At 35.2% G+C, this 26,777-nt stretch overlaps 1 protein-coding gene across 2 annotated transcripts in view; it reads right to left on the bottom strand.

Annotated features, from left to right (window-relative positions):
* Window positions 1-25,689, bottom strand: part of Teh1 (tipE homolog 1) — a 34,872-nt gene extending 9,183 nt beyond the window's left edge. Inside the window, exons 1-3 of one of the 2 annotated variants that reach the window (XM_070312981.1) lie at window positions 23,168-25,688; window positions 22,287-22,620; window positions 21,741-21,944 (exon numbers count right to left, since the gene is read on the bottom strand). In XM_070312981.1, the coding sequence (XP_070169082.1) occupies window positions 21,917-21,944; window positions 22,287-22,620; window positions 23,168-23,726 (921 nt within the window). In that variant the 5' untranslated portion in view covers window positions 23,727-25,688 and the 3' untranslated portion in view covers window positions 21,741-21,916. Of the gene's footprint in view, window positions 1-21,740; window positions 21,945-22,286; window positions 22,621-23,167 lie in introns of those variants that run through there. The other variant, XM_070312971.1, reaches the window with a different exon arrangement.
* Window positions 25,690-26,777: the final 1,088 nt, after the last annotated feature.

Here is a 26,777-nt window from a genome sequence, read left to right as displayed (position 1 = left end):
TACGCCCGTATAGAATTGACATAAAGTGCTTGAGGAGAAATAACGAAGATAAGCATGTCGAGAGAGTTGGCGGAAGAGGTGATGACAAAAGGTGGTGGTAGCGAATCGCCGTGGGTGATGAGAAAAAAAAAAGAATTCTGAATGCGATATCACCCTGACCTACATTGCCCCGCTGAAAAATGAGCGATGAATACCGAGTATGGCTATTGTCAGGCGCAGTAGTTGTAGACCGATGGTATCGGACGGCGTCGCTCACGTAGTGGTTACTACTCAATAGTGGTACGACAACGCTTAGGTCAGGTCGCGTGCCGATCGCGATCCGGCCAAAGTTTGTACTGAGCATGGAAGACTTTTTTAAATTATTTCCTATTCCATCATTCGCTCTTTCTTCTTGCCTACACTTGTTCACTTATGAATCAATATCTACGTAATCGATATTCGTTAAACAATACACGTTTTAAATATATTTTACTACGTGTGTGTATGTGTGTAATAACAATTCAAATAATTTATGAAGTGTGTACATAAGACTTGAGAAAAATGAAAATTATAAATGAAATTGAGACCTGAGAGAGTATAAGATATAAAAGTGTTTATCCGATTTATGCAATGATGTATATTAATTTGGGAAAGACTTTACATGTGAGAATATGGAGAATAAAAAACCAGAATAGAAGTGATATCCAGGTACGATGAAGGTGGCAAATCGTTGTATAACGTGACTGTCAGGAAAACGATAACGGGTGATGTACTTGTTACATTTATGAGCGTGCACAACGGCACTTCGATAAGATCGTCATAAAGTTCATCGCGAGCTTTAGCGCCTTATTAATTGAAACTTCTACTGTTAACCAATAAAGTTACAACTCTCTGAACGACCAGGAGCGATTTTCGCTGTCATGTTTAAAGGCGTGACGCATTTAAAATTGTAAGTCGTACAATTTAAACAACGCAATGAGAAAATTTTCCACGAATTAATCTTCTCTTCACTTTTCTTCTTCTCCAACTGTGTTACTTTAATTTATATTTTGCGAGAAACATAATTTTTGTTCTTAAGCGAGAACAATATTAATAAAATAAACTGATAAAAGATAGCTTGAATATTATTATAAAAAATATATGATACATACAATTATCCCAGATTTAAAGTATATTTAACTTAAAAAAAGAAAAAAAAAATCCCACATTCAGTTTTTCATAATCTTTTAAGCCGACGCGACGTTAATATATTTGCAACAGAATCTCGAATTTAAAAATTCTTTCTCTGTTAGAAAAATTTACCTGGAATTAATGCATTTGAATGCTAAATTTGCAAAGGACCTTTAATAGTAGTAGTTGAATATAATTAAAAACTGTCAGAACCTCGAAACTTTTTTCAACTTTCTCTATCGCATTGCTTGCGATGTTTGAAGTAGAACGAACTTTAAACAACGAACTTGCGTCTGAAGGAAAAGAAGAGAGAGAAAGGGGAAAGCGTCCAGTTTTTTTTTTATTTTTGCGATAAAAATTTCGTCGAAGATTGGTACCGGTTGGCTGCATTGTAGATGTAGCTAACTCAATTCCCTTCTTTCTTTTTCTCTTTTGTCCACCAACATATACGGCGCGCGACCATGGCTATTACCGACGAGTATGACCTTTTCAGAATGCCAGCGAATATTACAAGCAGTCGCGTGACAGCTGGAGAGGCGACAGACGGATACGCGCCCTTATCCGCTCGCGCACAGCCCCCGTGAGACGCAAAGTTATGATTATGAGCGCCCGCGGGTGCTCGAGGGACATAAATTTTAGGGCCTAGGAATGCTCGATTGAAGTACGAAATTGGAGCCTCCGACTCTGCACGACGTTTAATAAGGACTTTGCCGTCAACGATCAGAAGGGGAGCCTTCGCAACGCTCTGGAACTGACAAGGTCGAGGACGACATTTTCTCAAGATTCAAGTATAGAGTGACAGCACTCTATATGTGTTTGCTTCTAGGTGAGCTAAGTCTTGAGCGATTTGACGGGACATGATGGGATGAAAGTCGAGATAATTGTGCTCTGTGGAGTGGCACAGCGGTACTCTAATTTCGTATTTGGTAATGAGCCGTATACGTAATTTCAAAAAAATATTATTATAATAAAGAGTAATTGGATTTTTTTAAATAAATATTTTTACCTATCTTACACAAGTATTTTGAAAAACTTTTCTTATTTTTTCTTAAAATAAGATTTATATCAATTAGAATTTTTATCGACTTTCTTCTATTCACTTGATTTCAATTGTACTACGATGGGATTGAAATTAACGAATTTTTTTATGTTTTTCATATATTTTTTATAATTTATTAACTTCTTTTCCATAGCGTAAGAAATCTTCAAACATGTTTATCGAATTATTAGTAATAAAGAAATAAGATAATAAAAGTTTATAATGCCGAACAAAAAGTCAAAGAAAAAAATTTGTTACAAAAAAAAAAATGTTCTTATCTTAATTTCATAGATTGATTTGTTAATGGCAAAAATAAATATAGTTTCTAGCATCATGTTATTTATATTTTTGATATTTTTGGATTATATTATTGTAGAAAAATTGTTGATAACTTTTATTTTCTTTGTTTTTAAGATTCGTAGACTTAAAAATGAATAAACTAAATCCAGAAATAAAATAAATAGAATAGAGAATCAAAAAACTTAAATAATTCGAATAATTTAAAAAGTACAATATTTTTTTTAAATATTCTCGAGTAAGTACTTTTAGCAGTTTCGAATATCGAAATATTGTTGTCGCTAATCCCCCGACCTACAAGCTCAAAGTATTGAACTACCACTTTAAGCTATATGGATTTTTTTAGATTAACTAATCGTCCTTTTGGATATTTTACTAAAAATTCGATAGTTTAAGATAAGCTGAATATATAATTGTTGCAATTGTTGTACTCTTGCTATATAGACATTTATATAATTTTTATTCGATATAGTTTAATTGATCAATTAAATTGTAATATTCATGATAATCTTATAATGTTAAATTATATTTAATATAATGTTGCCCTTACGGTTTGACGCGTATTGAGTTTTTTTGTATGCATGGGAGAGAATGATTGCATAGTTTAAATAATTTGATAATTATTTGTAATATATTGTATTAAATAGAAACGTATCAAAGCGACCTTTATAATTATGGCAACCGCAGCACGCATGTGATAATCAAGAGAGCTTGGTATAAAGCTTTCAGTTCTGACGTAAATTCGTTACTGTCACGCTAACCAGAGCCCGCACGAACGTAGGTATCGAAAAATAGGTAAAATTTACAAGAAACGTGAAAATGAATATATTATTCTTACGGTATCTATCGCTAAACGGAAAATGTCATATATAAAGAAAAAACAGTTCACGAAAGCATAGAATAATATATTTATAATTATGTAACAGGATTATTTTTGGTGATATATTTATTAAAAATCTGTAATCCTTTGCCAATATTTCTTGCAGTTATTTCATAAAAGTTATAGTCCCCAATTTTTATTTTCATTCCGATTTTTATGTTGTGAATGTTTCCTAATTTACAATATCTTTTTCTCCCTTAAATTCTGATAGTTTTGTCGTCTATACATCCTTTCCTTAATAAGCGCCACGTCGCATGACTGAACTAGGTTTAATCATACAAATCGGCAAGGGGGCAGGAGATTTATCACGAATAATCAAAGCTAAAAATAATTCTAACAGAGTCGCACCTTAGTCATCTCTCATTTCGATCTATCTTTGTACATGACACCATCATTTACCGTCGTCAACCCGGTTATTTAAAGATGAAACGGAACTCGTCGTATTATGATATAGACGGCTGTTTTATTCCGTTTGCGTGGGACGTCTCTGACAGCGATCTTTAAGATATGCTCCCTATTTTTTACACGGACCGCTGTACTTGTAAATATTCAACGGGGCGCAAGTATTGTACATACAGCTACCTACGCAGGCTTTGCCGCCTACTATCACCATAATACGATCTTTTTTACCACGTGCAAAATTACGCTAATGCAATATCATAAAAAGCGCTCCCCGGACAATCTTCTTTCACGTTGAATATAAAATTATAAGAAAAGAGGTAGCGCCAGAAATTCAATGCACCCAACTCTTAAACTCGCACACACAAAAAGAGAGATATATCTCGTTATGTTACAGTTACATATACTGTTATATATTTCACGAATTTATTTGCAGAATATTAAATTTTTGTCGGTAAAATAATTTGCATAATCTGCCTATTCATTGAATGTTTCTTAGAAATATAAAAATTAATAATTATACCTTTATTTGATAAAAAAAAGATACTTAGCTTCAAAATAATTTAATTTAAATTATTCATCATTGTTTGAAATTTTTCCGATTTAACTCTATATTGTATATGTACGTGGATGTACGTGCGTTACATCTTAAAACAAAAAATGAAATTTATTGTATGATCTCAATTTCATGATACACGGAGCATTCTTACAGCATCCTTGAGACTCATCTAAGTATAGCGCCAGTCCAATCATTAGAATATTAAATTACACTTAATTAGAGGCGACAGGTCGCTTCGCATTCTTCGTTAAAACAATAAGAATGCAATTCGAAGGACAATAGCGTGAATAATCTCATGGTCGAATAGCGAGACAATACATGCATTTCTACCTTTCAATTGTCATATCAATTATGATATCGGGCGTAGAAGGGCGACATTCGTTCCTGTGAATACCGAAGTAGAGGCTTTTGACACACTGAGTGCGAAAGAGCGATAACAAATGTACGAAGGACCGAATTCTTCGCGCATTCGCCAACATCACGTACAATGCTGTCGCATTTATTCGCCACCGTTCGGTGGAGAAATTCCGAATTCAAAGAAAGTTTCGAATTTATAAAAGAAATAATCTCTCGAATATACGCTTGGATGGAAATTTTGATATTTGCCCGCATAATCAAGAATATGATGACTTTGAAGTCTAAAAATGATCATTTGGAGGCTTATATTGTATAATCGATTAAAAAGACATTATACAGAGCATGATTATATGATTTCGAAAAAGAAAATTGTTACATAAATTTAAAAAGTCGAGAAATTTAATTTACTGTCGCAAAATAATTGTGAAAAAGTATAATTTAGCAATTTTTTATATGTAATTACCTTGTTCCTCAAGATTAATTGACATGGAGAAAAGAAATGCTACTATCTAATAGATAATAGATGTATCGATTACTGTCAAGATTGTTATATAATTATAATATTTTAAATATATATGAAGATTCTGAATTATTTGCGGATTCTTGATCATTAAAAGCATAATATTAAACTTCATTAGTTTCCACATAGATTTATTGGAGCATAAATAGAATCATTTCCAAGTCTGTTCAGAAAAAGTTCCAGAGCTTAATGTAATGCGCCGGAAAGATTCCGTGCGGTCAATGCCAGCCATATTATACATGTTGGAAAATGACCGGGCATATGAGTGGAAGCACACGATGCGATCGATGACGCCGTGCTTATATCCTGAAAAAGTTGGAGGTGAAAGCCTTCCTCTTTTTTTTTTTTTTTGCTTTATATATGTATATATATATATATCAATATCTTTCTGAGAAAAAGTGGAACAGTCCTGTCACCACTGGGTATTTCTTTGATAGATTGTCCGCGCAGATTTCGCAAAATTGATAGCAGAGCCTTCGAAATGTCCCCTAGCAACAGATTCAATTTGGATTTGTGCTGTTCGCAATATATAGTCATACTTTATTTTGTATCGTTTCTTTTGTATGTTTCTTCTTTATCTTTAAAAATCATCTTGTCATATAACATTCTCCATGTTATACTAAACATATGTCGCGGTTTTTAAGCTCTTTTTCTCTAGAATTCATTCTTGTTTTACTATACACGTGCATTCTATTTCCGTTTACTTAAGTTGATAATACGGATTTCGAGGTACTATTATAACGGTGCTACGTTTCATTAGACATAATTTTATGAAAAATAGGATGTGACTTTGAAAAAGATTATCGATTCGTTGTTCGTTATTTTTCGCGAACGCGAATTCAAAAAATGATCATTTGCGAGAAGATCCATTTTGAATTAATCGAATGCCACGGGCATCAGCTGCCAGGTTATCAGTTTAACACGCGATTAAAAAATTGCGAGCGACGTCGCACTAGTCGGTGAAGTATTTTGCATATAGCATCATCTCCCAACGGCCTTTCAGAATAAATTTATAAAGCAACGTAAAATTACGCAAATATAAATTCTCGCCCGTATAAGAATATATTAATTGTATATTTTTTCATATAAATCGTATTTATCAAAATCAAACACCAAACGATAGCAATCAGCGTGATTTAACAGAATGCAAAATTAATAAAATTAAATACCAGTAAAAAGATCAATAATATGTAATTAAATTCTATAAATATGGTAAAGCGAATGTCCATATACATTTACGTGAAATTACGCTCGTGTAATTGTCATTTTAAATCCTATATAGCGTGATCTCTGTCACGCACGCGAAAAAGTGCGCGTCATTCTTCCTAGTCGTAAACACGTTTACGATAGAGAAAAAAAAAAAAAACGCAACGTTGACATTTTAACATTGCGTGTAAACTTTAAGAATTGCGAGTTAATTAACTTTAGTGAGTCGTCATAGATTTTCGCAACGGCCATCGAGCTAATCACATTTCCAATTACCGACGACGGAAAAATTGTGCTCGCTTCGTTTCCTCCGCGGACTCATAACCGAATCACCCGTTCTGTTGGCCGTTACGAAATTCAGGTTAACCGCGCTTATATAGAACAACACATCGCCGAAGCATTCATGTGCAGAAATCCCGCGAATCCCTGACCTATATCCCTTAAAACATCGTATCGCCATTACGTGTGCCTCTCATTCACGTACGAATATATATATATATATATATATATATATATTTACACGCAAATACATGCACATGTATATAGAAACACACATACATACTTTATGTATACGGGATTACATATATATGTAATGTCGTTGCATGGCGTCCTCTTCGAGATAGGGAATGACCGTGGAACGGTGGTGTGCTTTTATTCGTAAAGGACCTGTTTCCTTTACGGATAAGCTACTTCCGCGACGGAAGCCCATTTCTCCCGACGTTGGAATCCGATAAAATTTTGGTCCGAGAAATTCACCCGTTCCATTGGCATGCGAAGAAGAGATCGCCAAAGAAACGCAAAGCTTACGTAGAGTTATTCTTAGAGATGTGCCATTAGGAAATTTTGTCAGGGAAGTGCGCTTTTGAAAAAGGAAAAGATTCCGTGTGTCTCGTAAATACAATTTTAGACTTGAGCTCTATAATATAAATGAGACGCTCTCTCTCTCTCTCTCTTTCTGTCTTTCACATTTCTTTTTTCTCACATCTTATAAAATACTAATAAATACTACTATAAAATATCTTCTTCTTTTAAATATTTTTTTGCGTAACATAAGACTCTACGCTTCAATTTCAATTTTACTTTTATGTAAATTCCGATGAAATTTTGAACGATCAATCATTACAATCAAAAATAATACTTATCACGAAAAATAATACTTATAAAATGATTTGTGATATTCATTAACACATATCTGTATTATTTTAATATCTTGTAATTATACTTTAAATTAGAAGCGATTTTTTTAACTTGTTAGTACACTGAAAATTACATCGCCTTTTTCCAGATTTCTTAGACCTCGCGACTTGGTATTGTTCGCGTCAAAGTCTTTACTGAAGAATTGCGCATTCCTATGTTCAAATATGACAGCGAATATGAACGCGCGTAACATAAGATAGGGTTTATATCGTGATTACGTAATGGAATAGAAGTTTCTCGCAAGTAAGTTCTAAGTCGCTTAGTTTCAGGCTCAGTTTAGTTTATCACGAATGCACAAGTGGCTACAAGACGCGAGCTTGTAGAAGAGCATTGTGGGAAACTTCGAATCCGATTATAAAGTTCGATTTCAGTATCGGCTGCATTCAGCATTCGATAGGGGCAGCCTTATGCAAGTTAATTACTTATTATGTGCCCTCGGACACGAATACCAGATGTGTATGACAAATATATGTGCACATTGGTTTAATGAAAGTAGCGAATCTCAGTTCATATTATTGCGCGATCACAAAGGGATGAGTAGAGCGATTTTACATCCAATTTGCAAAATGATCACGTATCCATCAATTATTCTGGTCAATCGTATACATTAATAAGCAAGTTGTATTTACGATTAGAAAAGATTTGTATGCAGTTGTTTTAGATTTAATTATTGAACTCTTTTTAATTGTTCGTGTTAAACGTTTTAGACAAGTTTAATCCGTTGCCAATAAATGTTTAATTAGCTAAAGCTCTTTAATCGTTCATATTACGTAAATAATAAAGGATCCAATAAAACTCATTTTGTGAAAAAGCCCTCCGTATAAATTACGCGTACGAAATTATTTTTAAAAAAATGTAAAGATCTTGCTGTACTGGCGATACGCAAAGAGGTAACCTTTCATTAAGCTGAAAGTATAGAAAACGAAATTTATTCTGATGACGATCTCGTTTTTAAATTAGATCCAATTTTATTATGCAATTAATTTGATCTACGAAAAAATATATCGCTTTTTGTATGAATTACGAAACAGAAAACTTACATAGACTCGAGTGAAAAGAAATAAAATGAAGGCAATTATTATATCTTCGGAAAAGTGGCTTACGAGCAATTTCTTGCAAATGTACAGCAAGAAGTTGGCGATCAAACGAAGCTGATTCCGAGTTGGAATACGTCCAGGAACTTTTAGCTAATAACAACTGGCAGAGAGGCATTCGGTTGCCGATCCAAGCTCATTTCGTCGACGAGATTAATCTTGCGCCTGTCGAACTCTGTTAAAATCTCGATCTGTCAAACATCGTTACTACACAACGCGAAAAAATTGTTATTATCTGCGATATACTAGAATAATCGGCTATTTTATAAGTTATTTTATCGCAAGGATCTTATATGGCTCCGTCTACGATTAGCAATCGAAGGAATGTTTTATTAGCGAAGAAACTTTTTGCTGAAATTTTGTAGAAGTAATTAAAATCGAAGGTTTTTTTATACCTATTACTGTCTGTTGCGTATATAAAACTTTTCCGGCAGCAAACTTTATCAATTTCGCCATTACTTTTTTCATCTCAAACACTCGTTCAACTCTCATCGCCATGATGATACATCACCGCGTGAAGAAACGATTCGCATGTTTGGCTCGCCATGATATACTGCCAATGCCAGTTTATGTACTCTCGGAATTCGATAGGAATAATTTAACGCAGCGGGAAACTCGCAATCGAGAAAATTAATTATAATTTAAAGTCGGGCGTTTTCGACGAGAGCGCGCGTACATTTACATATATATATATATATATATATATATATATATATATATCGGGAATTTAATATTATATACTTGTAAAAGCATCATGTAAAATTGATTATTGCGCCGTTATATCGCGCACGCGCGCGCAAGCGATGGATGTGCAATTAAATTACGAAAACAGAACATTATTAGTTCGTGCAATAACGCATCAGTCTCCTTAATTCGATAAATTACATGAAATATTTAATCAATGTTGAAGAATTATCAATCGAGGTTATTAATGGAAATATCTCCGAGTAATTTCCGCGAGTAAATTCCTCGCGCTATGAGTATGTCAATCGTAATATTTGCGGTTTGTATAGATACTACGCACGTCAACTATTATAGTTGCTTAGCTTCCACGTCACGTCATTCGCAAGATGTATAGTTTATCGCATCGCGCGACTAGCAAGTTCAAGTTCTTGCATTAACCAACGAACAGTCGGCGGACAGTCCAAGATACGTACTCGCGATGGTTAGAAAGTATTTCCGGAAGAAACGACCTCCGCGCGCGAGTGAATCACTCTTTTGATCGAAGTATGTATAATACGGATATAAATATACCCACACGTGTCGTCTATATCGAACGAATCGGCAACTTTTTCTCGCGTAACATTCCTTCCTATATCGAGACCGCGAACAACGCTCTCGAATATAATCGAAACGCTTTCCGCGATAGCAGAATTTTTTTCTAAACAAAAAATATGAAAAAAATATATATGCACAAAATATAATATATTTTGAAAATTTTATTTTTTTTATCGCTCGCGTGAAACTAGACAGCTGTACAAATGGATATGAAAATAATTATATTAGGTTTATTTATTTTTGGGGCGTTTGATACATCACGCTTGACACATCGATGTCATGGGTCGCGATGCGGACCGTGATATTACGAGATTAATTTGCGATGGTCCGTGGTTTCAACGTTCGGACGTTAATAAACGAGCCTTTAGATTAGTGCCAAATCAGCGTCAGTGTCGCATGTTCAACGCAGTTGGTTGCACTCCAAAGATGATATGAGAATTCGAATTTCAGTTAGCCTAACGTCACTTTAAAGCACCAATTTGCCGTATATGTCAGCTGAAACTGCCGGAATACTCGCATATAATTTCGACATTAGATGAGAAAGAGAGAGAGAGAGAGAGAGAGAGAGACCAGCATACGATACATCACAAAACTCAATCCATATGTATACGTGCAATTGGACAAAGCGATATATAAATTTCAAGAGGCGACGCAGAATTATTTATAGCGCATATCAAGTTATGAATCACGAAATATAGAAAAACAAATTGATAAAATAAATTTATTTTTATGTTATATATAGCTTTCTAAAGGGTAATATACGTTTGTATAGTGAACAAAACGATGCGAAAGTAATTGAACAAAGAGATATCTGAAATAATATCAATGCTATTCAAACGTTCTTCTCTGTTACATAATACTTTCAATAAAGTTGAACGTGCTAAATTATATAAATTACGAGTATATATATATATATATGTATATACGCTTAAAGGAATGAAGGATAATTAGGAATGAGATCTGCGACTGCCTTAGGCTAAGTTAAAAACTAATTTTTCATAGGATCATCGATGATTTTGCCGCTGTTGGCACTGTATCTCTCGCCATGAATTTTTGATCGCGTTTCCGGCAGTACTCGCCAACACAAATATCACGCTTTTCATTTGAGCATTTTATTCGATAAACGTGGATAATTGTATCGGGAATCTGTAAACGACATTATATCAACGTTATATAATCGTAATTTAACACGTCCAACTGTATTGAAAGTATTATGTAACAAAAAAGAACGTTTATATTACGTGAATAGCATCAATATTATTTCAGATATTTCTTTGTTCAATTACTTTGTTCAATTATATATACATATACATATATATATATATATATATATATATATATATATTTATTTATTTTAAATTAGAGATATCTTAATGATTAGGAGGAAAATGAATATTAAAACGTTAGAAGATTCAACTCTTCTCTCTTCTTTTATATTTAAGATTATGAATATTATACTTTACTCTTTATATGTATGTACAGAAACGATGCTAAACTTGAGATATTAAGAGAAGTGTGTTTCTGAATTATTCAATTAAAATATAAAAATTTTAATATGATAATTTGTATGACACGACAGATTATTGAAATGTACATAAAGTACATTTCAACTATAAATGTTCTACATTTATTTTGAAGTCTATTGGATTTCAAAAGATGTGTCAAATATTTGACTTTTAAATATAGTCTATCTTTTGACTTACTCGTGACTCACGCTTTTTCTTTTACATTTTATTTTATTAAAATTCTATCCATATTATAACATCTCTTTATGTTTCATATTCATGTAAATACTTAAATATCTAACTTAAAAAAAAATCACATATATTTGATTTCTTAAATATTTTCTCTAGAAGAACAAATTTTTTAAAATTAATAACAAGTTTTTATCTCGTATTCCGAATTTCTTTTCTTCTGTTTAAAATGATGTGATTTAATATTATAAGCTATGTTGACAGCCGCATCGTAAGATCAAAAGATGTAACAGGAATAAAACCGGAATAGAAGTCCTTTATATAAAAGAAGATATTTAATTTTTATTAATTAAAAGAGTCGCGTTCATTTTTCCCCGCAATGTCAAATCGACGTAAAACCGCAGTATCGGTTTGTGCCGCACAATCAAGAACTGCGAAATAATTACGCCCTAGGATTTTAGTTTAATTAACCCTAGATATTTATCATCTGCCAAGTTTGCTTTATTAGTCAGCAACCGGGGGAAGTTGTCTCGCTCTCTTTATCCCACAAAAAAAGGGGATCTTCGAATTAAAGCGCTGGCACGCCACGCTGCCACATTTTTTGCACACTCAAGGGAGCTTTGCCGAGAAGCACAACAAGTCGCTCGTGTCCAGCAGTTTGGATGCTGCGCAAATTCCCCAGCAGCAACTTGTAGCTGTCAAGCAAGTATATTTTTAACGCTTTGCTACGAACACGAAGGAAAAGCGAACATGGCAATGGTACGTATATCGAGTTGTACAATTTAGTGTATGAAACAATTCTTTTTTTTCTTTATTCTTTGAAAAGATTGTGGAAAGAATGTTGCGACGCAGTTTATGCTCAAAGAAAGAAAAATTTGTTGAGAGCTTAATATAGTGAATACTCACAACCGGAAAGTTTATACAAAATTCCATTTTGCTAAAAGATAATGCCTTCCTCTGTTATATAAAATAAAATTTTTATATTACGCGTGCAACAAATGTATGCGTGAAAATGGATCTATCCTTGGTGAGACATTTACTTTACGTTTTGCCGTTTTTATTTATAAAAATCGTATTCATAGAGAAATACTTAAATCAATGAAGTGAAGCGCAAACTGCTAATTGCATCAAACAATCTGCCGCAGGGTATGTATGTACCAAAAATAAACGTGACAATATGGCGAAACAGCGAGTATCGAACATTGTCTAGAGTGGAACGAAGTGCATTTTCGACGCCCACGCCAGTTGTCCCTCGAGGCGAGGATTGGCGGCAAAAGAAATTCCGCAAAAAACTTACGGTATCTCTTTTTATTATACCACCAGCGATGTCCTTGCCAAGCTACACTTCTCTCGACCGACCGCCTTGCGGTCGATTACGGATTTTTCTCGCCCCGTTTTGCAAATCCTTGTTTAACCGCGCTTTTTTCGCCGTTGTTCTTTCCGGAAGTGGATCGATATAATTTTCCTAAGTGACCTGTTTTTTTTTTGTTTTTTTGTTTTTTTTTACGATGTATTATACACGTATATACATCACACGTGAAACAATCGTGAAAATTAAGTATGTATTAAATTCACTCTCGTTTAAAATCGGGAAACTACAAAGAATATAAAATAAATTATAAACGCTATAAAGTTGCCGTCAACATAAAAAAGAGATGAAAAAAGAAAGAGAGAGAAAAAAATCTATTCTTTGTAAACCTACATCATTTATAGTCTACAGTTTATTGAGTGAGGTACCTCAAGCGTTTTTTTCTTATTCATATCCGAATTTCCAGACATATAATTTCTAACAGAAATTTTAGTTCGCTACTGAGAAGCTAAGTTTAGTCCTTTTCTAGAATGATCTCACTGGGATCGCTTCATTCGATTTCCGCCGATTTCGAGACCGACTCTCCATTCTTGCTCAAGTACATACTCTTGCATTAATTTTTTACTCGAAAAATCTAATTTACTACACTTAAGTGCCGCAAAAATTAGAACATAACATGTAAGCAACCGTATTTTTTGCAATTGCATATTGAATAAACCTGGAAAAAATTGAAGTCTTTCATAGATTACACAAACAAGTATAAATAGTACATTATAATATATATCGTATATATTTAACTTTTCGTCATTGAAAGATAGCTATAAAATAAAATTGACAATTCTTGTTGTAAAATGATAAGTTCTGAAAAACGGGCGAAATAGACAAATATAAAAAATAAATGTTTTTTTTTAAATTGATTTGATTTGCTGATAATTCAATTGATAATTGAATTTGTTTGTTTTTCTTGTAGATCTTTAATTTGTTTGTTTTTCTTGTAGATCATATACATATATATATATATATATATATATATATGATTTACATAATAGTATAATAAATAATAAATATTTGCATTTTTTATATATTTAGCCCTTTATATGATGTGTTCAATATTAAAAATAAACACGTATTATATATTTCGTTTGTCCATTCGTATTGTAATTAACATTGCAATTTGTCCATAATATGTGACGTAGAATCATTATTTCAGATTTCGGGACGTATGATAGAAATTAAAACGTGAATTTTGACAATGGTCCATAAAGCAACAGAAAAAAAAAATTATAAAATCAGAATAGTGTTGAGTAGATAGACGTAGAGACAGTGTGTTGACAAAATGAAGAAAAACCTGACTTATCTAGGTGAACGCATGAATCTCATATTTGAAATATTTTTCGTCGTAACTACCTTTCACTGGGAACTAGCAGCAGGACGACAAGGGACACGATCGATGAACGCTGTTTCGCCATCTGTTCCCTGAATTGCTTAGGAACTTGTTTCAACGCTCTAAACTTCGTGCATAACTTATTTGTGAGGACATGATAAACGTATTAGGATCGTTTTTATCGCTCAGCCAATGAGCAAAGATTTATACATGTAACTCAATCCTATTCGTTTACTGTGTCTGAATAAATACTGAACGTGTCAATCATCATTGCAAAAGTTTAGGTCGATTAATTTAAGATTATCGTTTTCCCGTGATTTGACAGAGATTGTCAACGATAAGATGTGTGTATGTGAATATTATTGAACCTATATGTGTACGTTAGATCACATGATTTTGAATTTCCTCAAATTTAAAAACACAATAGTAAAATTCCATTTTTGAACGTTGAACATATTTCAAATGTTATTTATAATTATCCTCCCCTCCCCCCCCCCTCCCCCGTATAGTTTACAGTATCGACATTTATATATTATATAATATAAGACAAAAGAGCTTTTTTCTCTCAATATAGATGAAAGAAACTATAATAAAAATGAAGCGAACTGGTTGAAATCAACACTCTTTTATATAATAGTTCCGTCTCATAGAAATGTTGTAGGGTGATTAACGTCGACAGCACCGAATAACTGTCGTTTAAAATAGAGACAACGATCTATCGACTGAATATATCGTCTAATTATCACGTTATGCAACGCGTATTGCGATTTCGTCGTTCAGTTATATTAGTATCATCGATTGTTGCAAATTCACTATCGATTTCGATTATTATGCTCGTGTTTCGAATGTAGCGTATGCATTTTTAATTAATTTTGATCTCGGCCAAGCGCTTCGAATCACTTCTAAATAATTAAAGCGAGCATCAAAACAGAATCCTGGCGTGGAAAATCAGTCTCGTTCAACGAAGGCATATATGAGAGTGCACTTGAAAAAGAGACGCGCCATGACCTGCATTCCACTCTTCATATTGTTTCTAGCATTGCTACTTTGCCTCATCGCGTGTCAAATGACAATAAACTTTCAGTGCAATATGAAGTAAACAACAACAACGGTGGCACTATTTCGCATAATTCCAAGAGGTAGGAAATCGGAGCGAAAATTTCAATCAATAATTTTTCAAAAATGTTAAGGTATGAATTTTCAGAATCTATTAAGAGATATTATCAGGAAATATATCCACGATTTCACTTTGCTTCTTAACTTCAATTTTTTCATTACAATTGCGCGATAAAATTACACACAATACATTTCTCGATTCTGTCTATAAATAGTGAAATAAAAAATCTTTGAGATAAAAACCTTCGCTTCGGTTATCGAAATTTGGGTGAAATAATTATCGCAAGAAAAAAATTTACGTAAATATATTTTCAGCTTGGCTATTTAATTTGCAATATTCAATGTAAATTTGTTTGCTATAATTAGAAGGATAAAATCCTTTAAAATAACTTGACATGTTTGCGTTGATATCATAGAAATTCGCTTTTACTTTTAAAAGAACATGGGTGTTTCTATGCGGCCAGGGCGTACATCAAAAGCAATTAAACTAGAATCGTGCCTAATAGTGAGCTAGATAACGGCTTCCACACCGATCGTACCGAGCAGTGGCGCCTGCCACTACGTGGTAGATGTGTATAAGATCGTACGTATGGGTGTATAAGAGACGGACTTGTGTGTGTGTGTGTGTGTGTTTTGTGTGTAACGCGCGACCTCGAAGACCCGTCATGAACTGATTTAGTTTGATCGAAACTGCAATGCCGCGAGATGGGAATAAGCGCGAGCACAAGATTGAATAAATAGTCAATAATCGGGGATCTTGAATAGATCCATTGAGAGGGTTTAGAATAGAGACTGCTTTAGTAATTGACCATGCAATTTCTCAGGAAGTTTCGTCTAATGAAAAGGAACTTACGTGTAACTTAGTTGATGAATCAAATATTTGTACAGATAACAAAATGTCGAAGAAAATAGAGATACCGAGTTCTCTATTACGTTGTTGATCCTGACAAAACAACAAGTTAAGAAAACTGAATATCCAAGGATATGAATTTTATATGTATTCCGTATTTTTTTTTATGTAATAAGATATGTATATATATATATTTTTTTATATGTACTGTATTTGTTATATAAGGAAATATAAATATTTCGGAAAGAAAATCTAAAAATATCATATATGTATATTACAATATTTAAAAAATTTTGCTTCATACATTTAATGGTTTTATCTATTTTTATCTATTTATTTATTTTTATTTTCTTCAATATCTAAAAAAATATAATCGTTCCTGTTTTACATAAAAATAGTGATTCGAATATTTTTATCATATTTAATCATCAAATTTATGAAAATCGCGCGCGATAAACAGCAGTTGCAAGAAATCCTAACGGCAATGAAAGTTGTCCGTCTTCTGTAGATAGCCCATTATTAACATCCCTTCCTGTTATCCTTCCCCGTCGGGTTAGTCCCGTTGCACCATAATTAAGCTCCATAGAGTTAATCTTCCTTCGATGTATCGCCATTACCGCAAACTCCTCCGTGTTAGAGACGGAGGCAGTTACACATCCTTTGCAACATGGAGCAATTAAGCACCGCTACTGCAATTGCATTTTGCGTGCGCTTCGGTAAAGTCGGTCGCCCTTAAATCTCTCTGATCCTATGTAAGCTGTAAAATTGTGCGTACCCATATGCGATTTTATACGTAATTTATGTTCGTGCGTTTATATAATTGCGTTAATTGATTGCCCGGGGAATTATGCGACAAATAATAGGTAATAATTATGATAAAGTGAGCCATTTGAACGAGAAAATGCCATCCTAAATAATGAAAAGTTTTATGCATGTATTTCGAAATAAAAGAATACGATATTTACAATATGTATTGTATATCACACAAAGTGGAATGGAATTTGTAAAAATTTTATAAAATTTAATTTTATATAAAATTTTGATGAATGTATAAGTTAAAGTTCATTATTTTTTTTCATTACTTAAGTTACTGAAAAATCTTTTATCCTATATAATCTTTTATCCTAAACTCTTTACAAAAAAGAGAAAGAGAAATTAGATATTCTTTTTTTGTTTGTATCAAACATTTTTCAATGTACTATCGATTATGCATTACATGCCAACGATCGTGATAATGCAATATAAATAAGAATGCGTGCACGAGAGATTGTAAATAATCGTACCTGCGCTTTGAGTCGCTAAATATTTAATGAAATTGTAAAACCAACAACATTTGTGCATTTCGCGAAAAATGCAAAATAAATGCTATTGCGTGTGCGAGACAATGGACGACCTACTCTTTTATCTTTCTTTTTCTCGATTACTGCCGATAGTTTATGGTTCGATGCGACCGAACCGTACGGAAGGAGAGCATTGCTCAAGTGTCAAATTAACCGGCTTGGGCGGGCGAAAGCTGGAGTTCGCGCATAATTGGAAATTCCGACATTTGTTCTCATACCGAAGCGCGTGCACATTACGGAACAATCGCAATAAGAATAAAGTTGTAACTTTGTAGATTAATTGGCGCGTTTTTACGATATACATCCGTTCAATTATAAATGTCACGGAATGTGAAATAACGTATTTTAATATACCACATTTTATTAAAAATATGTCATTTACGTTTCATGTTAAACGAGTGCGAAATATTATTACATTCTATTCAGAGTTTGTAGAAATACTGGATATGTGAAAATATTTTATTCCTTTTAAATCATATTAAGAGTTTTCATTAAAAAAAGAAATTATCATTAATCATATCTCCCGTTGTTACATCATGGATGTTTTGATTTGAGAAAAAATTACATGTCAAAATTAAACAGTAATTTCCCTCGCTACACAAAGAGTTTTTTTAATTACTTATCTGTTACATGTAATACACAATAAATGTAATTTTTTTCTTACTATTGTATTTTAACAGGCATTTAAATGAATAAAAATTAATCTGTTAGCAAAAGTATACTTATAATATCTTTCAACATCTAGGAGAGAAGATGGAAACTATAAATATATTTAATAACTTGCACGAGAGAAAGAGAATTTCTTCTTAAAACTAACTGTCCTTCATACGTTCAAAGAAAAATGCATACTGTGATGCTGGTTCAAAATTTCATCCGTTCTCTCGCGTTAATACCCGTATAGAAATTGCAACCATGTCGTAAAATGAGTCACCGAGACTTTTTCTCTCATTCACATATCGATACGAAGCGACGGTTCTTTTGAAGCGTTATTTCAATTAAAAGTTCGGTGGGATTTTTTTAATCCTATTTATCCGCTTACATCTTGTTGTGGTCGCAAGTTAACGAGCACGCCTAAATACACTACTTCGTCTTGTTTCCCTCGAAAGCTTGACTAATTCTTAAAAAAAAAAAAAAAAAAAAAAAAAAAAAAAAAAAAAAAAAAACGAATTGTCAAGCACATAATGTATATTATTTCGCAAGGCAATTACATACTTTGCTCTGTGCAAATTTAAGAGAGTTAACTTTTGCTTCCAGGAAGTAGTTCCTTTTCACAGGAAATGGAAGTATTCCGAGTTTATCTCACATAATTTATACTCCGTAAAATTTGAATGAAAAGTTTGCCGTTAGCAAAGACGAGGGTATTCGAACGTATCTCGCCAGGATAAATTTTCACATTTGAGAAGAATTTTTCGGCCTCGAAGAAGAGAATCTCATATCGCGGCCGGCTTATTCGTTTGTTGCGTAGAAATTCTGAGAGAGAAGAATACGCGGAATTCGCGCCATGCTTCATCTTCTCCTTTGATACGAAACTTGATCTCCGGTAAAAGTGACACTTCAGTATCGTATATCGTACCTTCTCTCTGTCGTGCACGACAGAATTTCGATGTATCATCGGACGGAGGTCAAATGGCATACAAAATCGCTTTAATAGATCACTTTAAATTGATCCCATTGATTTAAGTAGATCCTGTGGAAAGCAAGTATACTATACGAATTCACGATACATACTATTTCTTATAAAATTTTATTTCGTATTCTTTTTATAATCTTCATAAATTTCGTAACGCGCGTGAGATCTCAAATCTTTATTTGCACTACTTTGAGCGAGAATTGCGACTAATAATAAAAAATATATAAATAATGATTTCACTAAAAAATATTGTCAAGACACAAAAGCATGAATCATGAAGTACAATACGTTAGTTTCGTTCAGCTAGCACGCCATTACCTTGAGATAATTCCGGGACCAGAGATCCATGGGCAAACGTAATTACATTATTACGGATTACAACGATTTGTGGCCTGGCGAGATAAAAACGGAAAGTCCCATGACAATAGAAATACCATCTGCAGTGGAAATACAAGCGATATATAGCAAGCAAGATTTCGCGAAGAGAAGTGATAAAGAAGAGATATGAAGAGAGGAGAAGCAAAGAGAGAGAGAGAGAGAGAGAGAGAGAGAGAGAGAGGAAGAAATAACACCAGCCATGGTCGCCGGTTAATCCAAGTCTCTGATGTATGACAGCCGAGGCTGCTATTTGCCAGCTGTCACCCTCGCCACTCCCAAGATCCTCCGTCTTCTAATGCCATCGTTGTGGAAATGACAAACGGTGAAAAGTAGAAAGATAACAAAGTAGTCTTTTTCGGAGGGCTATATAAACCCCCGAGGCGCGTAATGTTGGATAGCGATGCTTAAAAACAGCAGAAAGGCCATGACTTTTGACTCTCGCATTTGCCGTCGCCCGGACATAGATTAATATTTTACTCTCGTAGAGCCGCAGCGCGAAACTCGATAAATCCATTTCCGGCATCTCTTCGATATGGACGACAAGATATTACGTTTTAAAAGAGAAAGTAATATTATATAGAAAAGTATATATATAATTCTTTCTTTCTTTTTTTCTTCACTTTGAGATTATTATTATTATTCTTTTTATTACTATTATTATCATATTATCATTATTATTATTATTATTATTATCATTATTATTATTATTATTATTATATTAGAGCTTCTGAATATACGATTTTTTATTTTATAAATTTAATACCTCCTTTTTTATAATATAGGGTTAATGAGTGCGACAAAAAGTTTACGGATACATCACAACAATTGTAAATTATATTTTTGGTAATATGATATTTATAAAATTTTGGGGGTTTAAAAACCTATAAAAAAAGCTATAAGATAATTTGAAAATTACTAGAATTTTACATAAAATACTTGTATAAAATCTTTTTCCTGCAAGAGGAAAAGGCATGACTTATGTGACTATTTCGATGACTATTTTAGCGACTGGAGAAAAAATCACAAGGAGAGAGAAAACATTCGGAAGAATGATGGATTATCAGAGTTAGGCGCAGCGGCTGTATGCTCGTTTACGCAACATATCAACCGTGAGGGCTGTCGATTATTCCGAGTGCACGAAATTACTTACGGCGTCCGATCGATAACTCTAGAGATCTCTTTTTACACATGTTCATTGCGTTGCACGAAGAGCGCAGTCACGGCTTTCGGGTGGCGCACTCGTTTTGTTAATGAGATGAATGCGCCTTTTGGTGTTAATTAGCGGAGGATTACGAGAGATGATGAATCGATATCCGATTTCCGTTTCTGCGATTCGTTCTTTTCTGTAATAATATGATAAATGTGTATTTCTATACCTAAGGCAGCGCTCCGTGTTCCGTCGTGGATCAAAAAACACTAATATTTGCAGCAAAGCGTTTTGCATATAAATTATAGCGAAACTTTGGAAGGAACGTTAGTCCGTTACTACTTTGCGAAAGAAACTTGAGTTGCATGCAGTATAAGCTTCCTCGAAGAAGAAAAGTCAGCAGAAATATAACATAAGCCAGTAAAAATATTTCAATCGAATGACGGTATTGCGAAAGCGGTGAAGTCTGAAACTCAAAAATTTATTCGACAAACATTTCTTTTTATATAAAAAAAAATCATCGATACGATAGTCTATTTTATTTTTGTTTTCGCGTTTATGAGATAAGAGAGTATTGATTTTCAAATCAAGCGACTAAAGAAAAATTCTTTTGCCTTTTATGAAATTTGAGAGATATATTGCAAATTGCAAATGCATTTCAAATAATATCTTAATAATCGGCAGTGAAGATGTTACGGCTATATTTCTCTCGCAAAATTCATGATGATTATGTGTCGAATAAAAATTAATCACTTGCCGATTTCTCGAATATGAAAAATAGAAGAGAGAGAAAATTCTAAGAAAAATTGTTTAATTTAATCGCGCAATCATATAAATATAAATACTTATGCACAACGGAACACGAAGATTAATAAGATTACACCAATCAATCCTTGAAAAAATGATCTTTGAGATACCTTTTAAGGCAGTATTCGCAGCCGAAAGAGTTTAGCATCGTTTCACGACGACGATAAGTACGTTGGAGTAACATCTCATTGTTAAGTCGCTTTGTCTTACGTATGGTTTAGAAAGTTTATTTGCCTCATCAAATACACCTTCTAAAACGGACGACTTCCGGCATGCTTCTAACTCGTTATCGATTTTTTATACTCATGCAGCAGCTGTAATATTATAATAATTGCGATATTAACACTCCAATTCAGTTTCGTATGTGACTTGTCGTCATTATGGGAATTCGCTTCGAGCACGATAGCGCGTTTTGCAAAACTCCTTTACAAAGCACCTTTATTTTATACACACACACGCACAACTCTACTCTACTCTCTACTTCTAAATACATCCCATTCAACCAACAAAGATCAAATTTTAATTCATTTCGTACGCAATATGTATGTATTAAATATATGGGCATGTGATTACTAAACTATAATGGCAAACCGATATAATACTTGCTGGAATAAAATTGTCTAGGGTTGTGTCTTCGATTCTGATAAATTAATTACCTGAGATCGTTGCCCTTGGATCTTCTCATGCCGCGCGGGGGGTGTCGCGGAGGCGGCGTGCATCTGCAGTCACAGTGCATCACACACAGCGCGACGCTGGTCGCGAGAGTCACTACGAAAGGCGCCGCGAAGAAGTGCATAATGATGGTGATCTGAGCCTCGCGATTATAGTTCGCCATCACTATACTACCGTTCACCCGGCTATAATGGCAGGGAAATTTCGCGCCCTCGTAACCCAACTCGCGGGTGAAGTTCTCGCAGTCGACTGTTGGCGGGTATCCGCAGCCCTTGATGTTCACCAGCAGCACCGCCTCGACGTCTCCCGGGGAGGATACTGCTCAACAAGAGATATTTTATAACGAAGATTAGCGTCGGGGAGATTCGAATTTTTTTCTTTCTTTTTTACGCTTATCAAGCACATATGCAATGTTGATCTATCAAATTAGAAAGTATTCCAATTTTATATCGATTTCTCAAGCGGTTACATTCTATTTTACAGTCAAATAACAGTGGCAAAGAAGACGGAAATTTGAAATATCCGTCATGTTTTTTTTTTTGGATTTCACATATCTCGTCTGTTGATACAAATCATATATGTATTTCATCGATAATTTTATGTCTGTGAAAAGTCAAGATCGCATTATGATATTTCAAATCTCCACTTTACTCTCTTATCTTCTCGACATTATATTTTTCCGTATCACGTATTTCGATTAAATCGAAAAAATTGCCAATTAAATTTATTTAATTTCCGTACTTTATCTCATCGAGTGCGTTTGATCGTTAAATCCTTTCGCTAAATACACAATGATCTCATTTACAGTTACATTTAGAAAAACTGAGGAATACTGAGGAACTAACTGGCGGCTTAGCGATCCTACCGGCAGTGACGGTGCCCAGAGCGGTCGTGGCGTTGGTCGCGACGATGGTGTTCCTACTATCGGTGTCGTTTCTCATCGTGACGTTATTCCACGGCGTGTAGGTGACATATATATGGGTGCACCTATACACGTCACTGGTGCAACCCTCGCGGCACGAGCTCCATGTGCAGTTGAAGAGACCGACAAGTTCCTCGCGTCGCGAGGTCGTGCAGATGACCGGCTGCGGCGAGAAGTCCGCCGCCAGGGTGCTAATGGCCGGATCGACGTAGAGCGGCACCAGGAAAAGAAGTGCCGCGCCGCCGGATGTCGCGACGAAGGCCAGGGCAGACGTGGCGTAGAAGTTAAGCCGCTGCCGGCAGGTACGCCGTGGCGGTCGGCGCCGCGACGCGCCGAATCCGAGCTCCAACAGTTTGCGACGACGTAGCTCCCGCTCGTGGAAGTCGTACCCGTCGCCACCGCCGCCGTCGTCGCTGTCCCGACGCCGATGCCTCCGATCGTGATCGCTCTGGCACTGGCTGCAGCTCGCCTCCAGCAGAAGTTCGGAGCTACTTCCGCGCATCACCCGGAACGCGGCTCTTTCGAGAGGGAGATGACGCTACGCGGCTATAAGCTTCTCTTCTCCTTCGTCTTCTTCTTCTCCTGACTCTTCTTTTTGTTCGGGTGGTGCTCGCTGCTGCTTCTCGATGGTCGTTTCCGCGACGATTCATCGAGCGCGCCAATCTACAGGCCGATCATCGCTTAGGCCGTGCTTATTTATGGAGTTGTCGATTCTCTGCGGATCAACTGTCAAGCAGACACCCGTCGACCATCGTTTTTCTCGTGGATAACTCGTCCGGCAGGGGACGGGGGATCCAGTGAACTCGATCGGGTTTCCGTCTTTCGCATCTAGGAGACATTGAGAGTGAGGCCGTCTACTAGCTCGACCTTTGAAAATGCGATGTGCAGTCGTCGAGTAGTTTTGTCGTATGACTCGATGAAGGTTGCACCAAACGATCTATATTCTCTTTATTTTTTTATACAAAACTAAAGATTTATAATTTATGGCCAGAGTGCAATTAATTCGATTTTTAATTAACGATTATCGTTTGACCGACGAACATTCTATTGTCGCGAGCTTTCTCCCCAAGTTTTGAAGGATATCGCGAAAAACGATCTTGAAATAGATGTAGCGCCGTAAAGCTCGAAGCCCGCCATTCCCGCGAACGGGTCTTGATACGACATTTCGCGGTCAATTCGATTATCGCCGCGTCTGCATCTTCAGGTCCAAAAGATACTCGCTCAAGTAGCAGTACTTATAAATCTCGACGTGGCGTAGATAAATCACGTACGGCTTTTCTGAGTACTTCTCTCTCTCTCTCTCTCTCTCTCTCTCTCTCTCTCTCTCTCTCTCTCTCACCTCTTTCACTTTTCAGTTCCCATTTTATCGCTGTATATGACGGTACACCCTAAGGTACCCCTTCCTTTCGGAGGTTATCAAATTGAGTCGATCGATCACGACCTTTCAGCCGTTGCTGTTTTGTAGGAAAACGTGCATTTCAATAATGCGGGCGCGTATATAATTCGTCGCACACGTAAAAATCTTTTCAGAAAGGCTGCGTGACGTTCACGCGTTAGAAAATCGCGTGATATTTTTGAAATCGTTAGTCCGTTGATCCCAAGTTAGGCCTGTGTCATTCGTTTCTTTTTCCTTTCTTTTTTTTGTTATCATTAAGGCGCACGTTGTGATATTTTGAACGACGAAGATATTGGAGTTGTAGAGATTCGCGTATGTAAACTTATGCCAACCGGATCGATGTGATACAATGTTGTCTATCCTCGGTATATGCAGATCAGATCGTTCGCGAACTTTAAAAGCGATTCTCTTTCGCTGAATAAAAACGCTTTTCCATTCGAATTGCAATCAACAGCGGTCGCGACGCTCGACGATCTGTCATGCTCTCTACATCGATCCACCAAAAAAAAAGTAAATTACTCCAGAGGCACCTCTACGATTTGAAAATCCATGCGAGCCTCCATCGGTGAATTTTGACAGCGATTCTGATACGATTTCACGCCGAAGGATCATTCATGGTAAGCTTAATATGGATTCTATACTTAACCCCAGTTCGCATCCGCAACTGGTTGCCACGCAGCCAGAATTCCTGGCATCGGTGCCGGTCACATCGATCCTGAAATTCCCGTCACACGCGACTCCCCGTCTGTTGATAATCGATCTGCCACCACTGTCGATCCTTCCTCGGTTCATGGAACAATACACACCATAATCAAACTTGCGGTGCCTTTTTCGTGTCGATTTTTTTCCCACGATTCGGGATAGGAGAAAACGTATCACGGTGAAGGCTCGCGAGCGCGACAGACAGGGGCCCGAAGAGATGTTTGCGGGGCCTCCTTCCTTTTACGAGCACTTGCGCGTTTCTGGCGAGTGCTGTCCGCCTCGCGGATCGCGGGTTAAAGCGTGACTATTCGACCACCTCGGCGAAGAGTCCTCGACAGGACAGGCCGTGGCCCGAAGCGACAGGGCGGGGTTCCAAGCGCGCATGAGCGACGGGTACAACCCCTCGCCCTCGTACCCCGTCGTACCACCACCGCGATGCATTCTCCTTGTTTACGCTGCTGCCTGTCCCGCCTTGCTTCCTCCGCTCTTCTACGGGATGTTCCCATCTCACAGCGTAATATTTTTAACACCTATCATTGATACTCATTGACATTGAGTTTTCTTCATTTCTGTAACGAGATATATTTTTACGGGAGTGATTATGGGAATGTTTATATATTATTTATGTTATTGCATTTATAGAAAAATTGCTAAATTATATATCTCATAAACATATATTGCAATTCTATAAATAATTGACATATAATACTAATCAATATATACACATTAATTAATATAATATAAGCAATTATATATATTATATGGCTTAGAGCTATATTTTAGGGATAAATTTCATACAATGGAAGGAGATTAAAATTTTCCCATATATAGTCCAAATATTTAAATATTTTAATAGCTAAATTTTAAAGAGAGAAGGAGAGGAAAAGAGAGTTCTATTGGATTAAGGAGTATTTTAAATTTTAAATGAAAGGAGAAGGAATAAGGATTTTTTAATATTTACATATATATAATTTCCAAAAATTGAATTGATATTCTTCACAGTTTATAACACAAAATCTTGTCTCAAGGGAAGTTACTTGCAATTTGTTCGAAAAGTTTCCAAAGTGTTATTATCCGATAGATCTGGGACACTGTATATATACTAGATTTCCAACGCGCTTTCTTTCCCCTTTCCTCTCTCGCTTTCCTATTATCATCTTTTAATTGCGTTCTATAATGAAGCCAATTTTTTTTTTTTATTTGAAGTCTTAGTACTTTCGCGTCACAACAGGTGGATAAACGATGATTTTAAGCTCTTTAAAAATCATTTGAGAGAGAGAGAGAGAGAGAGAAAAAGAAATGGATGTAAAATGATGTGGTTGACAATTAAATTTGTAGAAAAGTTAAGAGACTCAGTGGACACAAAAAATAATTATGAATTACAAAAGATACATTAATGATTTTTTAATGTATCTTTTCGATTTATATAATATAAAAAATGCAAAGATTATTTAG

This window comes from Polyergus mexicanus, unplaced genomic scaffold (genome assembly GCF_030449975.1).
Source record: "Polyergus mexicanus isolate NDT 795.1 unplaced genomic scaffold, iyPolMexi1.0 SCAF_2, whole genome shotgun sequence".
Classification (NCBI taxonomy): Eukaryota; Metazoa; Arthropoda; class Insecta; order Hymenoptera; family Formicidae; genus Polyergus; species Polyergus mexicanus.
The sequence above is the reverse complement of the archived record's forward strand: the minus strand, read 5'-3'. Positions and strand labels throughout refer to the sequence as shown.